Source organism: Heterodontus francisci, chromosome 5 (assembly GCF_036365525.1).
Source record: "Heterodontus francisci isolate sHetFra1 chromosome 5, sHetFra1.hap1, whole genome shotgun sequence".
NCBI classification, from domain to species: domain Eukaryota; kingdom Metazoa; phylum Chordata; class Chondrichthyes; order Heterodontiformes; family Heterodontidae; genus Heterodontus; species Heterodontus francisci.
Genome location: NC_090375.1, coordinates 61,260,645 through 61,277,217, shown reverse-complemented (window position 1 = coordinate 61,277,217; position 16,573 = coordinate 61,260,645). Strand labels below are relative to the sequence as shown.

General features: G+C 43.9%; 1 protein-coding gene across 2 annotated transcripts in view; it reads right to left on the bottom strand.

Moving 5' to 3' along the window:
* smarcc1a (SWI/SNF related, matrix associated, actin dependent regulator of chromatin, subfamily c, member 1a) overlaps positions 1–16,573 on the bottom strand; it is a 305,946-nt gene that overhangs the window by 118,947 nt on the left and 170,426 nt on the right. For both annotated transcript variants that reach the window (XM_068031537.1, XM_068031536.1), the window contains exon 21: positions 1,357–1,518. In XM_068031537.1, coding sequence (XP_067887638.1) covers positions 1,357–1,518 — 162 coding nt within the window. The remainder of the gene's footprint in view (positions 1–1,356; positions 1,519–16,573) is intronic.

The window sequence follows — 16,573 nt, the reverse complement described above, 5'->3', positions numbered from 1 at the left end:
AGATACTGCAGCAGTCCATGTGGAAATGCAGCAAGACTTGGGCAATATCCAGGCTTGGGCTGATAAGTGACAATTAACATTTGCACCACGCAAGTGCCAGGCAATGACTACCTCCAACAAGAGAGAATCTAACCATCCCCCCCATGACATTCAATAGCATTACGATCACTCAAGTCCTCATCAACATCCTGGGGGGGTTACCATTGACCAGAAACTGAACTGCAGTAGCTATATAAATACTGTGGCTACAAGAGCAAGTCAGAGGCTAGGAATCCTGCAGCGAATAATTCATCTCCCAACTCCCCAAAGTCTGTCCACCATCTACAAGGCACAAGTCAGGAGTGTGATGGAATACTCTCCACTTACCTGGATGGGTGCAGCTCCAACACTACTCAAGAAGCTCGGCACCATCAAGAACAAAGCAGCCCGCTTGATTGGCACACCATCCACAAACATTCACGCCCTCCATCACTGATGCACAATGGCAGCAGTGTCTACCATCTACAAGATACAGTGCTGCAACACACCAAGGCTCCTTAGACAGCACCTTCCAAACCTGCGACCTCTACCACCTAGAAGGAGAAGGACAGCAGGTGCATAGGAACACCACCTGCAAGGTCCCCTCCAAGCCACACACCATTCTGACTTGGAACTATATCGCCGTTCCTTCACTGGGTCAAAATGCTGGAACTCCCTTCCTAACAGCACTGTGGGTGTACCTAACCCACACAGACTGCAGCAGTTCAAGAAAGCGGCTCACCAACACCTTCTCAAGAGCAATTAGGGATGGGCAATAAATGCTGTCCAAGCCAGCGATGCCCCCATCAAAGCCTGGTTACCCGACCTGAACCAGATTACGCGTCGGGTCTATATTCCATGTCCAACATTCGGGCTCAGGTCAGGTCGGGCTGGATTGTAGTGGCTCCGTGTTTCATAAATAAATGTATTACATTTTAGCAAGTGTTTTTTCCACTTCTTGGTGTGCAAACGGCTCCTATAATTACTTCTGATCACAGGGGATTCCATTCATGGAGATAGTCGGGTCGGGTCAGGCATGAAAAAAAATTCAAGGACTTGGGCTCCAGTTGGTTTCGGTTTGTCTGTGGTCAGGTCGGGCCCGGGTCATGTTTTAAATTTCTACCCGAGCAGGCCTTTAGCCCACATTCCATGAACCAATAAAAAAATTATATATCTCATATAAAACAAGAAAGAAGAGAAGTGAACACAGCGGCAGAAGGGGACTTAACCCTATACAAGTCACAATGACCAATCATAATTGTACAATGAGCGCAGTTGGGGCCATTGCCTGGGGTACCGGATATGTAGGAACAGAATGCTGAAGTCAGTTTAACTTACCAGTTTTCTCTGGTTCCTCTGGGGCAGTGCCTGCAATGCCACTGTTTTCCAGACCATAGGAAGGATCCACTTTTCCAGAAGACCGGGCCATCTCTTGTACCTTTTTCACATGAGCTTCCACCAGTTCAACTGGCACCTCCTCCCTCACATGTGAAAATTCCTCTGCCAAGAGAAATATAATTACATGCAAATGTCCCTCAGTTAACATGTTACTCTAAAGCATTTTTAAAAGCAGATTCTCAACTTCTCATCCAACCATGAATATCAACTTCAAGCATCATACAAATCAAATGATACAGTCCCTCTTCTCCCACAGCAACTGCCAATTAAAATCCAACACCAATAGATTAAAAACATGATCACTCTTGATTGCTGCAATAAGTGAAAACTGCATTAATCTTTTGCAGAATATTAATCATTTGCAGAATATTAAAGAAATGTATCCAAATCATCATACTGCGTTCTAAAAGGTAGGCGTTATTTACATGCGTCTCATATCTGTGTCTGGTTACCACGTTCAAAACTGCAAGTTGCAATCAGTTGAGACAGCCATTTTCCAACACCATCCTTGCTGTGACATAAATGATAACATGAGTGAAGATGCAAACGTATAGAGCACACTGCAGCACAATTGGTCAAATGGGCATGCTTCATGGGCTTGAAATGGAAAAGAGTCAAATCAAGAGACTTCATAGGAACGGAACTAGATAACTGGATTAACTGGCCAGATAGATGGATCAGTGATGTCCTGATCAAAACACTCTACGCTCAATTATACTGTCATAGCAGTGATGGATTATGCAAACTGTCTATTCCAAGAGAGATTGTAACCACAAGTTTAACTAGCATAAAAAAATTATTAAAATATTAGATATTGTACGTTGCAGGAAGTGGTCACTCAACAGGCTGGAAGAGCTCAGGATAGTAAATAGGTGGCCATCCAGAAGAGTAAGAAGTGCAGGAGCATTGGGAGTGACACCACCTTGAAGGAGTGCAGTCCAGATCATGGCAGCAATGGCAAAGGAGTGTACAGGAAAAAACAGCAAAGATTGGAAATGCAGTATTAATAGCAGATTCCATAGTTAGGGGGCCGAACAGGCATTTCTCTAACTGTCATTGAGAGTTCCATATGGTGTGTTGTCTCCCTGGTGGCAGGGTAAAAAAAAAAAAATCACGGAGAGGGTGCAGAGTATGCTGCACCGGAAAGGTGAACAGCCAGATGTTGTGGTACACGACAGAGAGCAGGCAGTGAAGACCTACAGTCTAATTTTCAGGAGCTAGGGAGGAAGTTAAAAAGTAGGACCTCGAAGGTTGCAATCTCTGCATTACTCCCAGTGCCACACACAAGCGAGTAAAGAAATAGAAAGACAGGGAGGATCAATGCATTGCTTGAGGCAGGGCTTCAGATTCTTGGTACATTGGGACGAGTTCTGGGGTAGAAGGCACCTATTCAAAAAGGGACGGGATGCTCCTCAATGGGACTGGAATGGAAGTCCTCATGGGGAGGTTCACAACTCCAGTTGGGGAGCATTTAAACTAAAATCGACAGGGAGATGGGCTCCAGCATATACAAGTAGAAAAGAGGAATAAGGTGCATAAAGTAGTGACAGTGTTGGATAGTACTAGAAAAAGTAGTTCTGTATTAGATAAGGTTAGTAAGCTACAAGCACAAATAGCCATGTAATGTTGCAGTGATATTGGAAATGTGGCTGAAAAATGGTGAGGACGAGGATTAATATTCAAAGATACAAAGTGTTCAGAAAAGATAGGGAAGGAAAAAAGGGAGGGTTGCAGTACAGATTCAGGAAGAGATTGTAGTGCTGGAGAGAGATGTGGCAAAGACAGAATCCATTTGGGTAGAAGTGAGCAACAAAAAAAGGGGACGAACATGCTACGGGGCATTCTTTCGGCATCCAAACATTAAGAGACGGACAGATAGAGGAGCAAATGTGCGGGGAAATTAAAGGTGTGCAAGATATTGGCGGACTTGAATTACCCAAATATTGATTGGGATAATGTTCGAGTAAAGGGAAAGGAAGAGGAAGAATTTCTGAAATAGGTTCAGGAGAAGTTCCTGACCAGTATGTGGAGACCAACTCAGGAAGAGACATTGCTGTATCTAGTGCTGGGAAATGAGGCGGGCCAAGTGGACCAAATGTCTGTGGGGCAACACTTGGGCAACAGTGATCAATGCATCATAAGGTTGAGGTTAACAATGGAGAAGAGGAGCAAGGAACAATCTAAATTAGACCTTCTGAATTGGAAGAGGGCTCCTTCAATGGGAGGAGAGGGGATCTAGCCAGAGTAAAATAGAACAAAAGACAAACAGGGAAAACGAACAGAGAAATGGGTGATTTTTAAAAGGAAGACATGTCTCAGTTACAAGCGAGGTACATTCCAAAAAGGGCGAACAAACAAATAGCGTATAATGCGTGTCAGGCGAATTCTTCAAGCAAGAACCAGGCCAAATTGAGAGGGAGTGAGAAGGAAAGCAAGACTGGCAAAGAAAATATGAGAATAGAATGGCAGTTCAGATAAAAAGGAATCGAAAAATTTTGACACGTAAATAGTAAGCATGTAGGAAGAGCTGGTGTGGATCCTATTAAGGACAAGGAAGGTGATATATGCTTAAAGGCGCAGGGCAAGGCTAGAATACTTCAGTACTTTCTCTAAGTGTTTACTGAGACAAAGGATACACACAAAATATAAGAAAAGGAAATGGTAGAGGCAATAGATGATGTGAAAAGTGATTGGCACCCATGTACTGGAAAGGCTTACTATGCTTAGGGTGGATAAGTCACTGGTCAGGATGGCTTGCATCCCAGGTTGCTAAACAAAGCAGGAGTGCAGATAGCAGAAGGGCTTGCCTTAATCTTCCAACCTTCCCTAGATACAGGGAAGGTGCCAGAGGATTGGATAGTGGCAAATGTAACACCCTTATTCAAGGAAGGGTGTAAGGACATCCCTAGTAACTACAGGCCAGTCAGTTTATCAGCAGTGGGTCAGGTTTTAGAAACGGTAATCTGGGGGTGTGGGAAAAAAGAGAAAATCAACAGGCACTTGGAGAGGTTTGAGTAAATTAATGAGAGCCAGCACAAATTTCTAAAAGGCAGATCATGCTTGACTAATCCAACTCATGTTTTTTGATGAAGTAACAGAGAAGGCTGATGAAGCAAAAGCAATGGATGTTGTCTAAATGGATTTTAAGAAAGCTTTTGACAAAGTACCACAAAAAAGGCTGGTCACCAAAATTGAGGCTCAAGGAATGAGGATCAGTGCCAGCTTGGATTTTAAAAAAACTGGTTTAAGGACAGAGAACAGCAAGTGGTTGCTGGTTGCTTTTCAGACTGAGAAATGGTAGACAGTGGTGTTTGTTCCCCAAGGTTCAATGCTAGGACCACTGTTCTATTGATTCTCCTGAATGACTTGGATATTGGAATACAAAGTAAAATTTCAAACTTGGTCAATGATAGAGTTTGGAGATGTGGCAGACAGTAAGGATGATACCAATCAACTGCAAAAGGACACAGATAGGCTAACAGAATGGACAGACAAGTGGCAGATGGAATTTAAGAGAATTAAATGAAATTAAATTGGTCCATGTAGGTACCAATGACATAGGGAGGACTTGGAAAGAGGTTCTGCAAAGTCAGAATGAGGAACTAGGCAGCTAATTAAGCAGAACTTCAAAGGTAATAATCTCTGGATTTTTTCCTGAGCCACGTGCAAATTGGCAGAGGGCAAATAAGATGAGAAATTAATGCGTGGCTCAAAGACTGGTGTGGTAGAAGTGGGTTCCGGTTCGTGGGGCACTGGTACCAGTACTGGGGAAGTAATGGCTGTACCACTGGGACGGTTGACACCTGAACTGTGTTCTAGCGAGTTGCATAACTAGGGAAGTGGAGAGGGTTTTTAAACTGAATTGTGGGAGCAAGGCATCAAATTTGGGAAGATATGGTAAATCGAGTAGAGACAAGGCAAGAGAGAAAGGTATTAATATGGGAAATGATGAACAGACTGTGACAGGAAGGGACAGAGTGTACAAATTCAAGAGTAAATCAACAGATAAGGCTATAGGTTACAAAAATAATAAAAAAGGACAAAACTAAAGGCTCAGTATCTGAATGCACGTAGCATTCGAAACAAAAAACAGATTGAGAGCATAAATAGAAATCAAGTAGTACAATATGGTTGCCATTACAGAGACATGGCTGCAGGACGACAGATTGGGACCCGAATATTGAAGGGTGCATGGCATTTAGGAAGGACAGGAAGCTAGGAAAAGTCAAGAGATAGATCCGTTAATTAATGATGGTATTAGCGCAATAGAGAAGGATGACCCAAGTTCAGGAGACCAGGATATAGAAGCAGTTTGGGTAGAGATGAGAGATCATAAAGGCAAGAAGTCACTTGTGGGAGTGGTGTACAGGCCACCTAACATGAACCACACTGCAGGACGGGGTATAAAGGAAGAAATAACGGCAGCTTGGCAGAAAGGTACAGCGATAATTATGGGGGATTTTTACCTACATATTGACTGGAAAAATCAGATGGGCAGAGGTAGCCTAGATGGGGAGTACATAGAATGTTTTCAGGATAATTTCTTGGAACAATACATTCTGGAGCCATCCAGAGAGCAGGCTATACTAAACCTGGGATTGTGCAACCAGATAGGATTAATTAATGACCTCATAGTTAAGGCGCCCCTAGATAGCAACAATCATAATATGATTGAATTTTACATTCAGTTTGAGGGAGAGAAGAGTGGGTCCAAAACTAGTATTTTAAACTTAAATAAGGGCAATTATGAGTGCATGAAAGCAGAGCCCGCTCACGTGAACTGGCAAATCAGGTTAAGGGACAGGTCAATAGAGATGCAGTGGCAGACATTTAAGGGAATATTTCAGAATACACAAAATAGATACATTTCAACGAGAAAGAAAAAAGTACAATCCGCTATCTGTGGTTAACTAAAACAGTTAAAGATAGTACCAAACTTAAAGAAAAATCATATAATTGCAGAGGGGAGGCAAGTCAGAAGATTGGACAAAATATAAAAAACAGCAAAGGAGGACTAAAAGATTGATAAGGAAGGTAAAATTAGAGTACGAGAGAAAGTGAGCTAGAAATATGAAGACAGATGGCAAGAGTTTCGAGAGATATTTAAAAAGAAAAGAGTTAACAAAGTGACCATTGGACCAACAGAAAGGGAGTCTGGGGAATTACTAATAGATAATAAAGGAGATGGCAGATGAATTGAAAAGATATTTTGCATCGGTCTTCACTATAGAGGATACAAGTAACGTCCCAGTATTAGCTATAAATCAGGAAATGGAAGGGAGGGAGGAACCCAAGAAAATTACAATCACCAGGCAAGTGGGACTGAACAAACTGTTGGAGCTGTGGGCTGACAAGTCCCCAGGTCCTGATGGACTTCATCCTTGGGTGTGAAATGTGGCTAGTGAGATAGTTGATGCATTCGTTTTAATTTTCCAAAATTCCTGAGTTTCGGGGAAGGTTCCATTAGATTGGAAAATAGCGAATTTAACTCCTTTATTCAAAATAGAAGGGAGACAAAAAGCAGGAAACTACAGGCCAGTTAGCTTAAGATCTGTCTTAGGGAAAATGTTAGAAGCTATTATTAAAGACATTATAGCAGGGCATTTAGAAAAATTCAAGGTTATCAGGCAGAGTCAACATGATTTTGTGAAAGGGAAATCATGCTTAACCAATTTACTGGAGTTCTTTCAGGGATAAAAGGGTTGCAGTGTACTTCGATTTCCAGAAGGCATTTGATAACGTACCACAAAAGTTATTGCAGAAAATAAAAGTTAATGGTGTGGGGTGGGGGGGGTAAACATCTTGGCATGGGGAGAAGATTGACTCACCAGCAGGAAACAGTAAGCATTCCTGGGTCATTTTCTGGTTGGCAAGATGTAAGGAGAGGTGTGTCACAGGGATGTGCGCTGGGGCCTCAACATTTTACAATTTATATGAATGGCTTAGATGAAGGGACCAAAGGTATGGTTGCTAAATTTGCTGATGACACAAAGACATTTAGGAAAGTAGGTTGTGAAGAGGACAAAAGGGGGCGACAAAGGGATATAGATAGGTTAAGTGAGTGGGCAAAGACCTGGTAAATGGAGTATAAATATGGAAAATGTGAAAATGCCCACTTTGGCAAGAATTTAAAAAAGCATCATCGAAATGGTAAGAGATTGCAGAGCTCTAAGATGCAGAGGGATCTGAGTGTCCGAGTGCATGAATCACAAAAGGTTAGTGTGCAGGTACAGCACATAATTAGGAAAGCTAATAGAATGTTACTGTTTATCACGAGGGGAGTTGAATACAAAAAAGTAGGGAGGTTATGCTTCAGCTATACATGGCATTGGTGAAAACACATCTGGAGTACTATGTACAGTATTGGTCTCCTTATTTAAGGAAGGATGTAAATGCTTTGGAGGAAGTACAGAGGTGGTTTATTAGACAAATACCTGGAATGGGCGGGCTGTCCTACGAGGAAAGATTGGAGAGGCTAGGCTTGTATCCGCTGGAGTTCAGAAGAGTAAGAGGCGACTTGATTGAAACAGACAAGATCCTGAGGGGCCTTGACAGGGTGGACGTGGAAAGGATGTTTCCCCTTGTGAGAGAATCTAGAAAGGGGTCGCCAACTTAAGAGCGAGATGAGGAGAAATTTCTCTGAGGGTCGTGAGTCTTTGGAATTCTCTTCCTTAAAAGGCGGTGGAAGCAGAGTCTTGGAATATTTTGAAGGCAGAGGTAGGTAGATTCTTGATAAGCAAGGGGCTAGAAGGTTATCGAGGGTAGGTGGAAATGTGGAATAATCAGTTCAGCCATGAACTTATTGAATGGCGGAGCAGGCTCGAAGGGCCGAGTGACCTAGCCCTGCTCCAAATTCATTGGCTCGTATTTTAATTGTGAGGTGTTGCATTTCGGCAGGAGATAGGGAGAGACTACATAGATTAAATTGCACAATTCTGAAGAGTGTATAGGGACAAAGGGACCTAGAGATTCATGTACATAGATCTTTGAAGATGGCAGGACATATTGACAGTAGTTAGCAAAGTATATGGGATCTTGGGCTTCATAAATGGAGGTATCGAGTACAAAAGCAGGGAGGATATGCTGAACCATTATAAAGTTCTGGTTGGGCCACAATGAGAGTATTGCATCCAGTTCTAGTCACCATGCTTTAGAATGTGAGGGCCCTTGAGAGGGTGCAGAGAAGATTTACCAGAATGGTTCCAGGGACGAGGAATTTTAGCTACAAGGTTAGGTTAGAGAAGCTGGGGTTGTTCTCCTTGGAGCAAAGGAGATTGAGAGGAGATTTGATAGAGGTGCACAAGATTATGATAGGTTTGGCTAGGGTAGACAAAGAAAAGCTGCTCCCACTCTACAAAGACTAGGGTACACAGATTTAAGGTTTTGGGCAAGAGGTACAGGAAAGATGGGAAGAACAACTATTTGACGCAGCAAGTGGTAGGAAGCAGAGATCAAGAATTTTAGAAGGAAATTAGACACTTTGAGGAAAATAAACTTAAAGCTACGGGGATAGAGCCAGGGAATGGGACTGATTGGCTTGCTCTACCGAGAGTCTGCACTGGCTCGATAGGCCAAATGGCCTCCTTCTGTGCCATTAGGACACTCTTAACATATGAACATAAGAAATAGGAGCAGGAGTAGACCCAACGGCACTTCGAGTCTGCTCCCCATTCAAAATGATCATGACTCATCTTGGGCTTCAACTCCACTTTTCTGCCTGCTCCCTATACCCATTGATCCGGAGACCAAAAATCTGTCTCTCTCAGCCTTAAATATATTCAATGATGGCATATCCACAACATTCTGGGGCGGAGAATTCCAAAGATTCACAAACTTTGAGTGAAGATATTTCTCCTCATCACAGTCTAAATGATCTGCCCCTTACCCTGAAACTGTGCCCTTTTGTTCTAGATTTCCCAGCTAGGGGAAATGTCTCAGTATCCACCCTGTCAAGCCCTTCATAATCTTTTCTGTTTCAATGAGATCACCCCTCATTCTTCTAAACTCCAAAGAATACAGACTCAATTTCCTCAGCCTCTCATCATAGGACAACCCTCTCATCCCAGGGACCAATCTAGTGAAACTTCACTGCACTGCCGACAATGCAACTGTATCCTTTCTTAAATTTGGAAACCAAAATTGCATACAGGATTCCAGGTGTGGTCTCACCAAAGCCCCTTACAATTTTAGCAAGACCTCCTTATTCTTGTATTCCAAACCGCTTGCAAAAAAGACCAACATGCCATTTGCCTTAACAGCCTGCTGCGCCTGCATGTTAACTTTGTGTGTTCCTTGCACGAATACACTCAAGTCTCTTTGAATATCAACACTTAACAATTTCACACCTTTTAAAAAATATTCTGCTTTTCTATTTTTACGACCCAAAGTGAACAACTTCACACTTCCCTACATAATACTCCACTTGCCATCTTGTTGCCCACCTACTTAACCTGTCTACATCTCTTTGCAGCTTCTTTGTGTCCTCTTCACAGCTTGCATTCCCACCTAGCTTTGTGTCATGAGCAAACTTGGATACATTACTCTCTGTCTCTTCATCCAAGTCATTGTAAATAAATAGATTGTAAATAGCCGAGGCGCCAGCACTGATCCTTGCAGCACTTCACTAGTTACAGCCTGCCAACTTGAAAATACCCCACTTATCCCGAGTCTCTGCTTCCTGTTAGTCGACCAATCCCCTAACCATGCTAATCTATCATCCCACGAGTCCTCATCTTCTGTATTAACCTTTCGTGTGGCAACTTATCAAATACCTTTTAGAAATCCAAGGTATACTACATATACTGGATCCCCCTTTATCTACCCTACCGGGGGGAATCCAGAGTAAGATGTCAATCTAAAATTAGAGCTCAGCTTTTCAGCAGCAAAATCAAAAAGCATTTCACATGATCGACAACCAAAATCTGAAACTTCCTACCCCAGAATGCTGTGGATGAGCGGGCAACTGAAGCTTCTAAGCCCACAACTGATAGATATTAGATAAGAATATCCTACCAAGAGATAAGAAACAAGGATGAATAAATGGAGTTGACGTACTGTTCACACATGATCGAACTGAATGGCAAAGCAGACTCAAGGGGCTGAATGACCTACTCTTGTTCCTACAAAATATCAGCAAAATTTTAATTATTTTTCTCAGGAGAACTATCCTTTGTGTCTAATAACTTGAAATGCAGTCACTTGAGATGGTACTGCCAGAGTGAAAATACTTGATTTTCATATAGCACCCCTCACAAATATCTCCAATCACTTCATGAGGTGAAGAGTACACCACTGAGCAGAGAAGAACAAAGCTTAATGGTGAGGAAATGCAAGTGTGCTTGAAGACGCAGGCTCTTCAGGAGATTCTAAAGAGATAGCACAGCAAAGTTGTTTAAAAAGAGAATCCCAAAGAGGTGCATTGACAAATTTCTGATTCCAACTGCAGAAAGGAGGGAAACAGATGGTACGGGCTGGAATATGCAGCTGAAGATCACTCAACAATACAGGCAATCTGCAACTCTCCTACTGATATGGCCAGTGCACTGACTAAGTTTCTCAAATCCAAGCAATCACATGCGAAAGAATCCGGCAATAATGAGGGGTTATAAGGTTGCTAGAATTATTTTCCCATAATGAGGGATTACATTTTTTTTTTTATCTAAAGTGTTCATCTTCCTAAAAGGTTTACAAGTTCATGGACATGCCTTTGTGAAGGTTTGCCTCATCTTAGAGGCAGCTGTCACAAACCCCACCACAGTAAAACATGGATAACAGTTTTACAAATGGTCACGGAAAGTACCACAGTGTAACAGTTGCTAAGATGGTTTTATGCGGACAGCCCGAAATCACAAGCACCTGAATTTTTGATAAAAGTGACCAAACCCAAAAAACTGAAATTATAATCTTGAAAATACTGTTAGATGGCTAATCAAAACTGACCATTATGAGAGAGACTCATAGCTTGCTGCGAGCCCAGCCTCTCTTCGGAATCAAAGAAGGTGGATCTTAACTAGAAATCAACAGTTATAGAGCCTTATTTTGAGAATTAAAGGGGACGAACTTACCTAAAGAGGAACACCCCCATATGCAAGAAATTAGTTAGGTAATTTGAAACAGAGTATAAATATTGGAAGCACACATCGGATTTTTCGATTCGTTGGACTCGCTCCAACATGTCTCAGGGTATATGTACGACTATTGGGGTGCGGCGATAACAGTTCCCCCCCCATTAACTGGGCAGAGACATCGCACTAAACGCTGCAGTCTTCTACTCGAGGATTTAAGGTAAATGTAACTCAATTATGAAAGTATCATAAATATTGTTAAAGTAAAATATTTAAATTTAAAAGTGGATTCTCTACTAGAAATAAGGTTGTACTTTCCTTCTTTGCCTGAACTATTAACGTTGTGATTGACTGCCTCACCAACTGTGAATGACAATTTCAGTTCAATAAATTTAGAAATTATATTGTCTCTCCGTCTTCTGTATTGTTAACTCGTGAACCCATCGCCGTATGCTCTTTGCTGGAAAGGTACATTACGGAGGAGAGATTCCTGGACCCTTATAATACCTGTATTATATAATCTGGCTGAAACGTGTTCAAAAAGCTATCTGGAGGACATTGATATTCTCAGCTGGTTCATAGAAACATAGAAAATAGGAGCAGGAGTAGGCCATTCGGACCTTCGAGCCGGCTCCGCCATTCATTATGATCATGGCTGATCATCCAACTCAGTAACCTGTTCCCACTTTCCCCCCATACCCTTTGATCCCTTTAGACCCAAGAGCTGTATCTAACCCCTTCTTGAAAACAATGAATGTTTTGGCCTCAACTGCTTTCTGTGGTAGCAAATTCCACAGGCTCACAACTCTCTGGCTGAAGAAATTTCTCCTCATCTCAAACCTGAAAGGTTTACCCCGTATTGTTAGACGATGACCCCTGGTTCGGGACTCCCCCACCATCGGGAACATCCTTCCTGCATCTACCCTGTCAAGTCCTGTTAGAATTTTATAGGTTTCTATGAGATCCCCCATCACTCTTCTGATCTCCAGCAAATATAATCCTGTCCCACCGGCAGGACAGACCCAGCAGATGTGGTGGCACAGTGGTATACAGTAGGGAGGGAGGTGCTCTGGGAGTCCTCAACATAGACTCCGGACCCCATGAAGTCTCATGGCATCAGGTCAAACATGTGCAAGGTAGCGTCCTACTGATTACCACCTTCCGCCCTCCCTCAGCTGATGGCTCAGTACTCCTCCATGTTTAACACCACTTGGAGGAAGCACTGAGGGTGGCAAGGGCACAAAATGTACACTGGGTGGGGGACTTCAATGTCCATCACCAGGAGTGGCTCAGTAGCACCACTACTGACCGAGCTGGCAGAGTCCTAAAAAACATAGCTGCTAGACTGGGTCTGCGGCAGGTGGTGGGGGAAAACAACACGAAGGAAAAACATACTTGACCTCGTCCTCACTAATCTGCCTGCTGCAGATGTTTCTGTCCATGACTGTATTGGTAGGAGTGACCACCGCACAGTCCTTGTGGAGACGAAGTCCCGCCTTCACATTGAGGATACCGTCCATCGTGTTGTGTGGCACTATCACCGTGCTAAATGGGATAGATTTCGAACAGATCTAGCAATGCAAAACTGGGCATCCATGAGGCGCTGTGGGCCATCAGCAGCAGCAGAATTGTACTCATCCACAATCTGTAACCTCATGGCCCAGCATATCCCCCACTCTACCATTACCATCAAGCCAGGAGACCAACCCTGGTTCAATGAAGAGTGCAGGAGGGCATGCCAGGAGCAGCGCCAGGTGCACCTCAAAATGAGGGGTCAACCTGGTGAAGCTACAATACAGGACTATCTGCGTGCCAAACTGCGTAAGCAGCATGCGATAGACAGAGCTAAGCGATCCCATAACCAACGGATCAGATCTAAGCTCTGCAGTCCTGCCACATCCAGCCGTGAATGTTGGAGGACAATTAAAAAATTAACCGGAGGTGGTGGCTCCACAAATATCCCCATCCTCAATGATGGGGGAGCCCAGCACATTAGTGCAAAAGATAAGGCGACAGCATTTGCAACAATCTTCAGCCAGAAATGCAGAGTTGATGATCCATCTCTGCCTCCTCCTGAGGTCCCCAGCATCACAGATGCCAGACATCAGCCAATTCGATTCACTCCGCGCAATATCAAGAAACGACTGAAGGCACTGCACACTGCAAAAGCTATAGGCCCTGACAATATTCCAGCAATAGTACTGAAGACCTGAGCTCCAGAATTTGCCGCGCCCCTAGCCAAGCTGTTCCAGGACAGCTACAACACTGGCATCTACCCTGCAATGTGGAAAATTGCCCAGGTATGTCCTATACACAAAAAGCAGGACAAATCCAACCAGGCCAATTACCGCCCCATCAGTCTACTCTCAATCATCAGTAAAGTGATGGAAGGTGTCATCAACAGCGCCATCAGGCAGCACTTGCTTAGCAATAACCTGCTTAGTGATGCTCAGTTTGGGTTCCGCCAGGGCCACTCAGCTCCTGACCTCATTACAGCCTTGGTTCAAACATGAACAAAAGGGCTGAACTCCAGAGGTGAGGTGAGAGTGACTGCCTTTGACATCAAGACAGCATTTGACAGAGTATGGCATCAAGGAGCCCGAGCAAAATTGAGGTCAATGGGAATAGAGGGGGAAACCCTCCGCTGGCTGGAGTCATACCTAGCGCAAAGGAAGATGGTTGTGGTTGTTGGAGGTCAATCATCTGAGCTCCAGGACATCACTGCAGGAGTTCCTCAGGTTAGTGTCCTCGGCCCAACCATCTTCAACTGCTTCATCAATAACCTTCCTTCAATCATAAGGTCAGAAGTGGGGATGTTCGCTGATGATTGCACAATGTTCAGCACCATTCGTGACTCCCAAGATACTGAAGCAGTCCGTGTAGATATGCAGCAAGACCCGGACAATATCCAGGCTGGGGCTGATAAGTGGCAAGTAACATTCGCGCCACTCAAGTGACAGGCAATGACCACCTCCAACAAGAGAGAATCTAACCATCTCCCCTTGACATTCAACAGCATTACCATCACTGAATCCCCCACTATCAACATCCTAGGGGTTACCATTGACCAGAAACTGAACTGGAGTAGCCATATAAATACCATGGCTACAAGAGCAGGTCAGAGGCTAGGAATCCCGAGGCGAGTAACTCACCTCCTGACTCCCCAAAGCCTGTCCACCATCTACAAGGCACAAGTCAGGAGTGTGATGGAATACTCTCCACTTGCCTGGATGGGTGCAGCTCCAACACCATTCAAGAAGCTCGACACCATCCAGGACAAAGCAGCCCGCTTGATTAGCACTGCATCCACAAACATGCACTCCCTCCTCCACCGACGCACAGTGGCAGCAGTGTGTACTAACTACAAGATGCACTGCAGCAATGCACCAAGGCTCCTTAGACAGCACCTTCCAAACCCACAACCTCTACCAACTAGAAGGACAAGGGTAGCAAATACATGGGAACACCACCATCTGCAAGCTCCCCTCCAAGCCACACACCATCCTGACTTGGAACTATATCGCTGTTCCTCCACTGTCAGTGGGTCAAAATCCTGGAACTCCCTTCCTAACAGCACTGTGGGTATACCTACCCCAAATGGACTACAGCTGTTCAAGAAAGCAGCTCGCCACCACCTACTCAAGGGCAATTAGGGATGGACAATAAATGCTGGCCTGGCCAGTGTCACCCACATCCCATGAATAAGTAAAAGAAAAACTACTCAATCTCTCCTCATACGTCAGTCCCACCATCCCAGGTTCCTTTTCTTTTGGGAGAGTTAGATCAGTCCTTCAGACCCAAGTGTTTCCAGGATCTACCTTTTTCCAAACTGAAGAGAGCGTGATCATCTGAGAAGTACACCTGATCTGGGATAGCCCCAAAAAGGGGCTAGGATCATCATCCACTACACACAGGGATTAATTATCCGTCCTCTTCCTTGTTGGTTCCAGTAGCAAACAGGTCACCATAGTCATACATGAATCACCTTTTATGACATGTCGCACTGCATAAAATTTCAGACATGCACCCCTCTTAACAAAAGGTAGACAAAAGAGTCAAGTGAATGATCGCATTTGTTCAATTTCACTGGTACAGCCAAGACAAGCTTCTCACTGATCTGTCATAATCGTGTGTGGCGGAGCGAAGGTGGATAGCTCATTTAACAGGAAAGCTCGAACAAGGTCAGTGGCGCAGTGGTTAGCACCGCAGCCTCACAGCTCCAGCGACCCGGGTTCAATTCTGGGTACTGCCTGTGCGGAGTTTGCAAGTTCTCCCTGTGTCTGCGTGGGTTTCCTCCGGGTGCTCCGGTTTCCTCCCACATGCCAAAGACTTGCAGGTTGATAGGTAAATTGGCCATTATAAATTGCCCCTAGTATAGGTAGGTGGTAGGGAAATATAGGGACAGGTGGGGATGTGTTAGGAATACGGAATTAGGGTAAGATTAGTATAAATGGGTGGTTGATGGTCGGCACAGACTCGGTGGGCCTAAGGGCCTGTTTCAGTGCTGTATCTCTAAACTAAACAGGACTGTCCTCAGTTGTCTCATTAATATTTGAAGAGATTCATCAACCAAATTTGATAATTCTGGCTCAGTAAATGCACATATTTACCTCGATGACAAAGCAGCACAGTCCCCCATCCCACGTCTCCCACAGAGGTGTATACACAAAAGCACAGATAATTTTCAGCCACCCTATCTGTCGCTCCCACTGGGATCGGAGAGAGCCCGATTTGGTGCTCAAGAACCTTCAATTTTATTTAACACCATATAAATTGCAAGCAGCTGCTGTCCACCATTCTGGACCTTACCCTAAATTCAGCATAAATTAAAAGGGAAGAGTAAAAAGCATTGTTCATGCTATCAAGAAGTGGTTAATAATGAGCAGGAAGGAAAGGCGATCAAAGGTGTGGAAAAAGAAAATTGGTTTTGAAGGAGACAAAGAGAAGTCGAGACAGGGTTGCATATTTTCCTCTTGCAGGATGGCAGTTACTTGGAGTAAACTGCAGCCAACATTTTACTTGGCAACTGTTGTACATCTGCAAGTTTGTCTGCCTGCCTGCTCCAAGGGATATGAAAACGCATCAATAGGAGG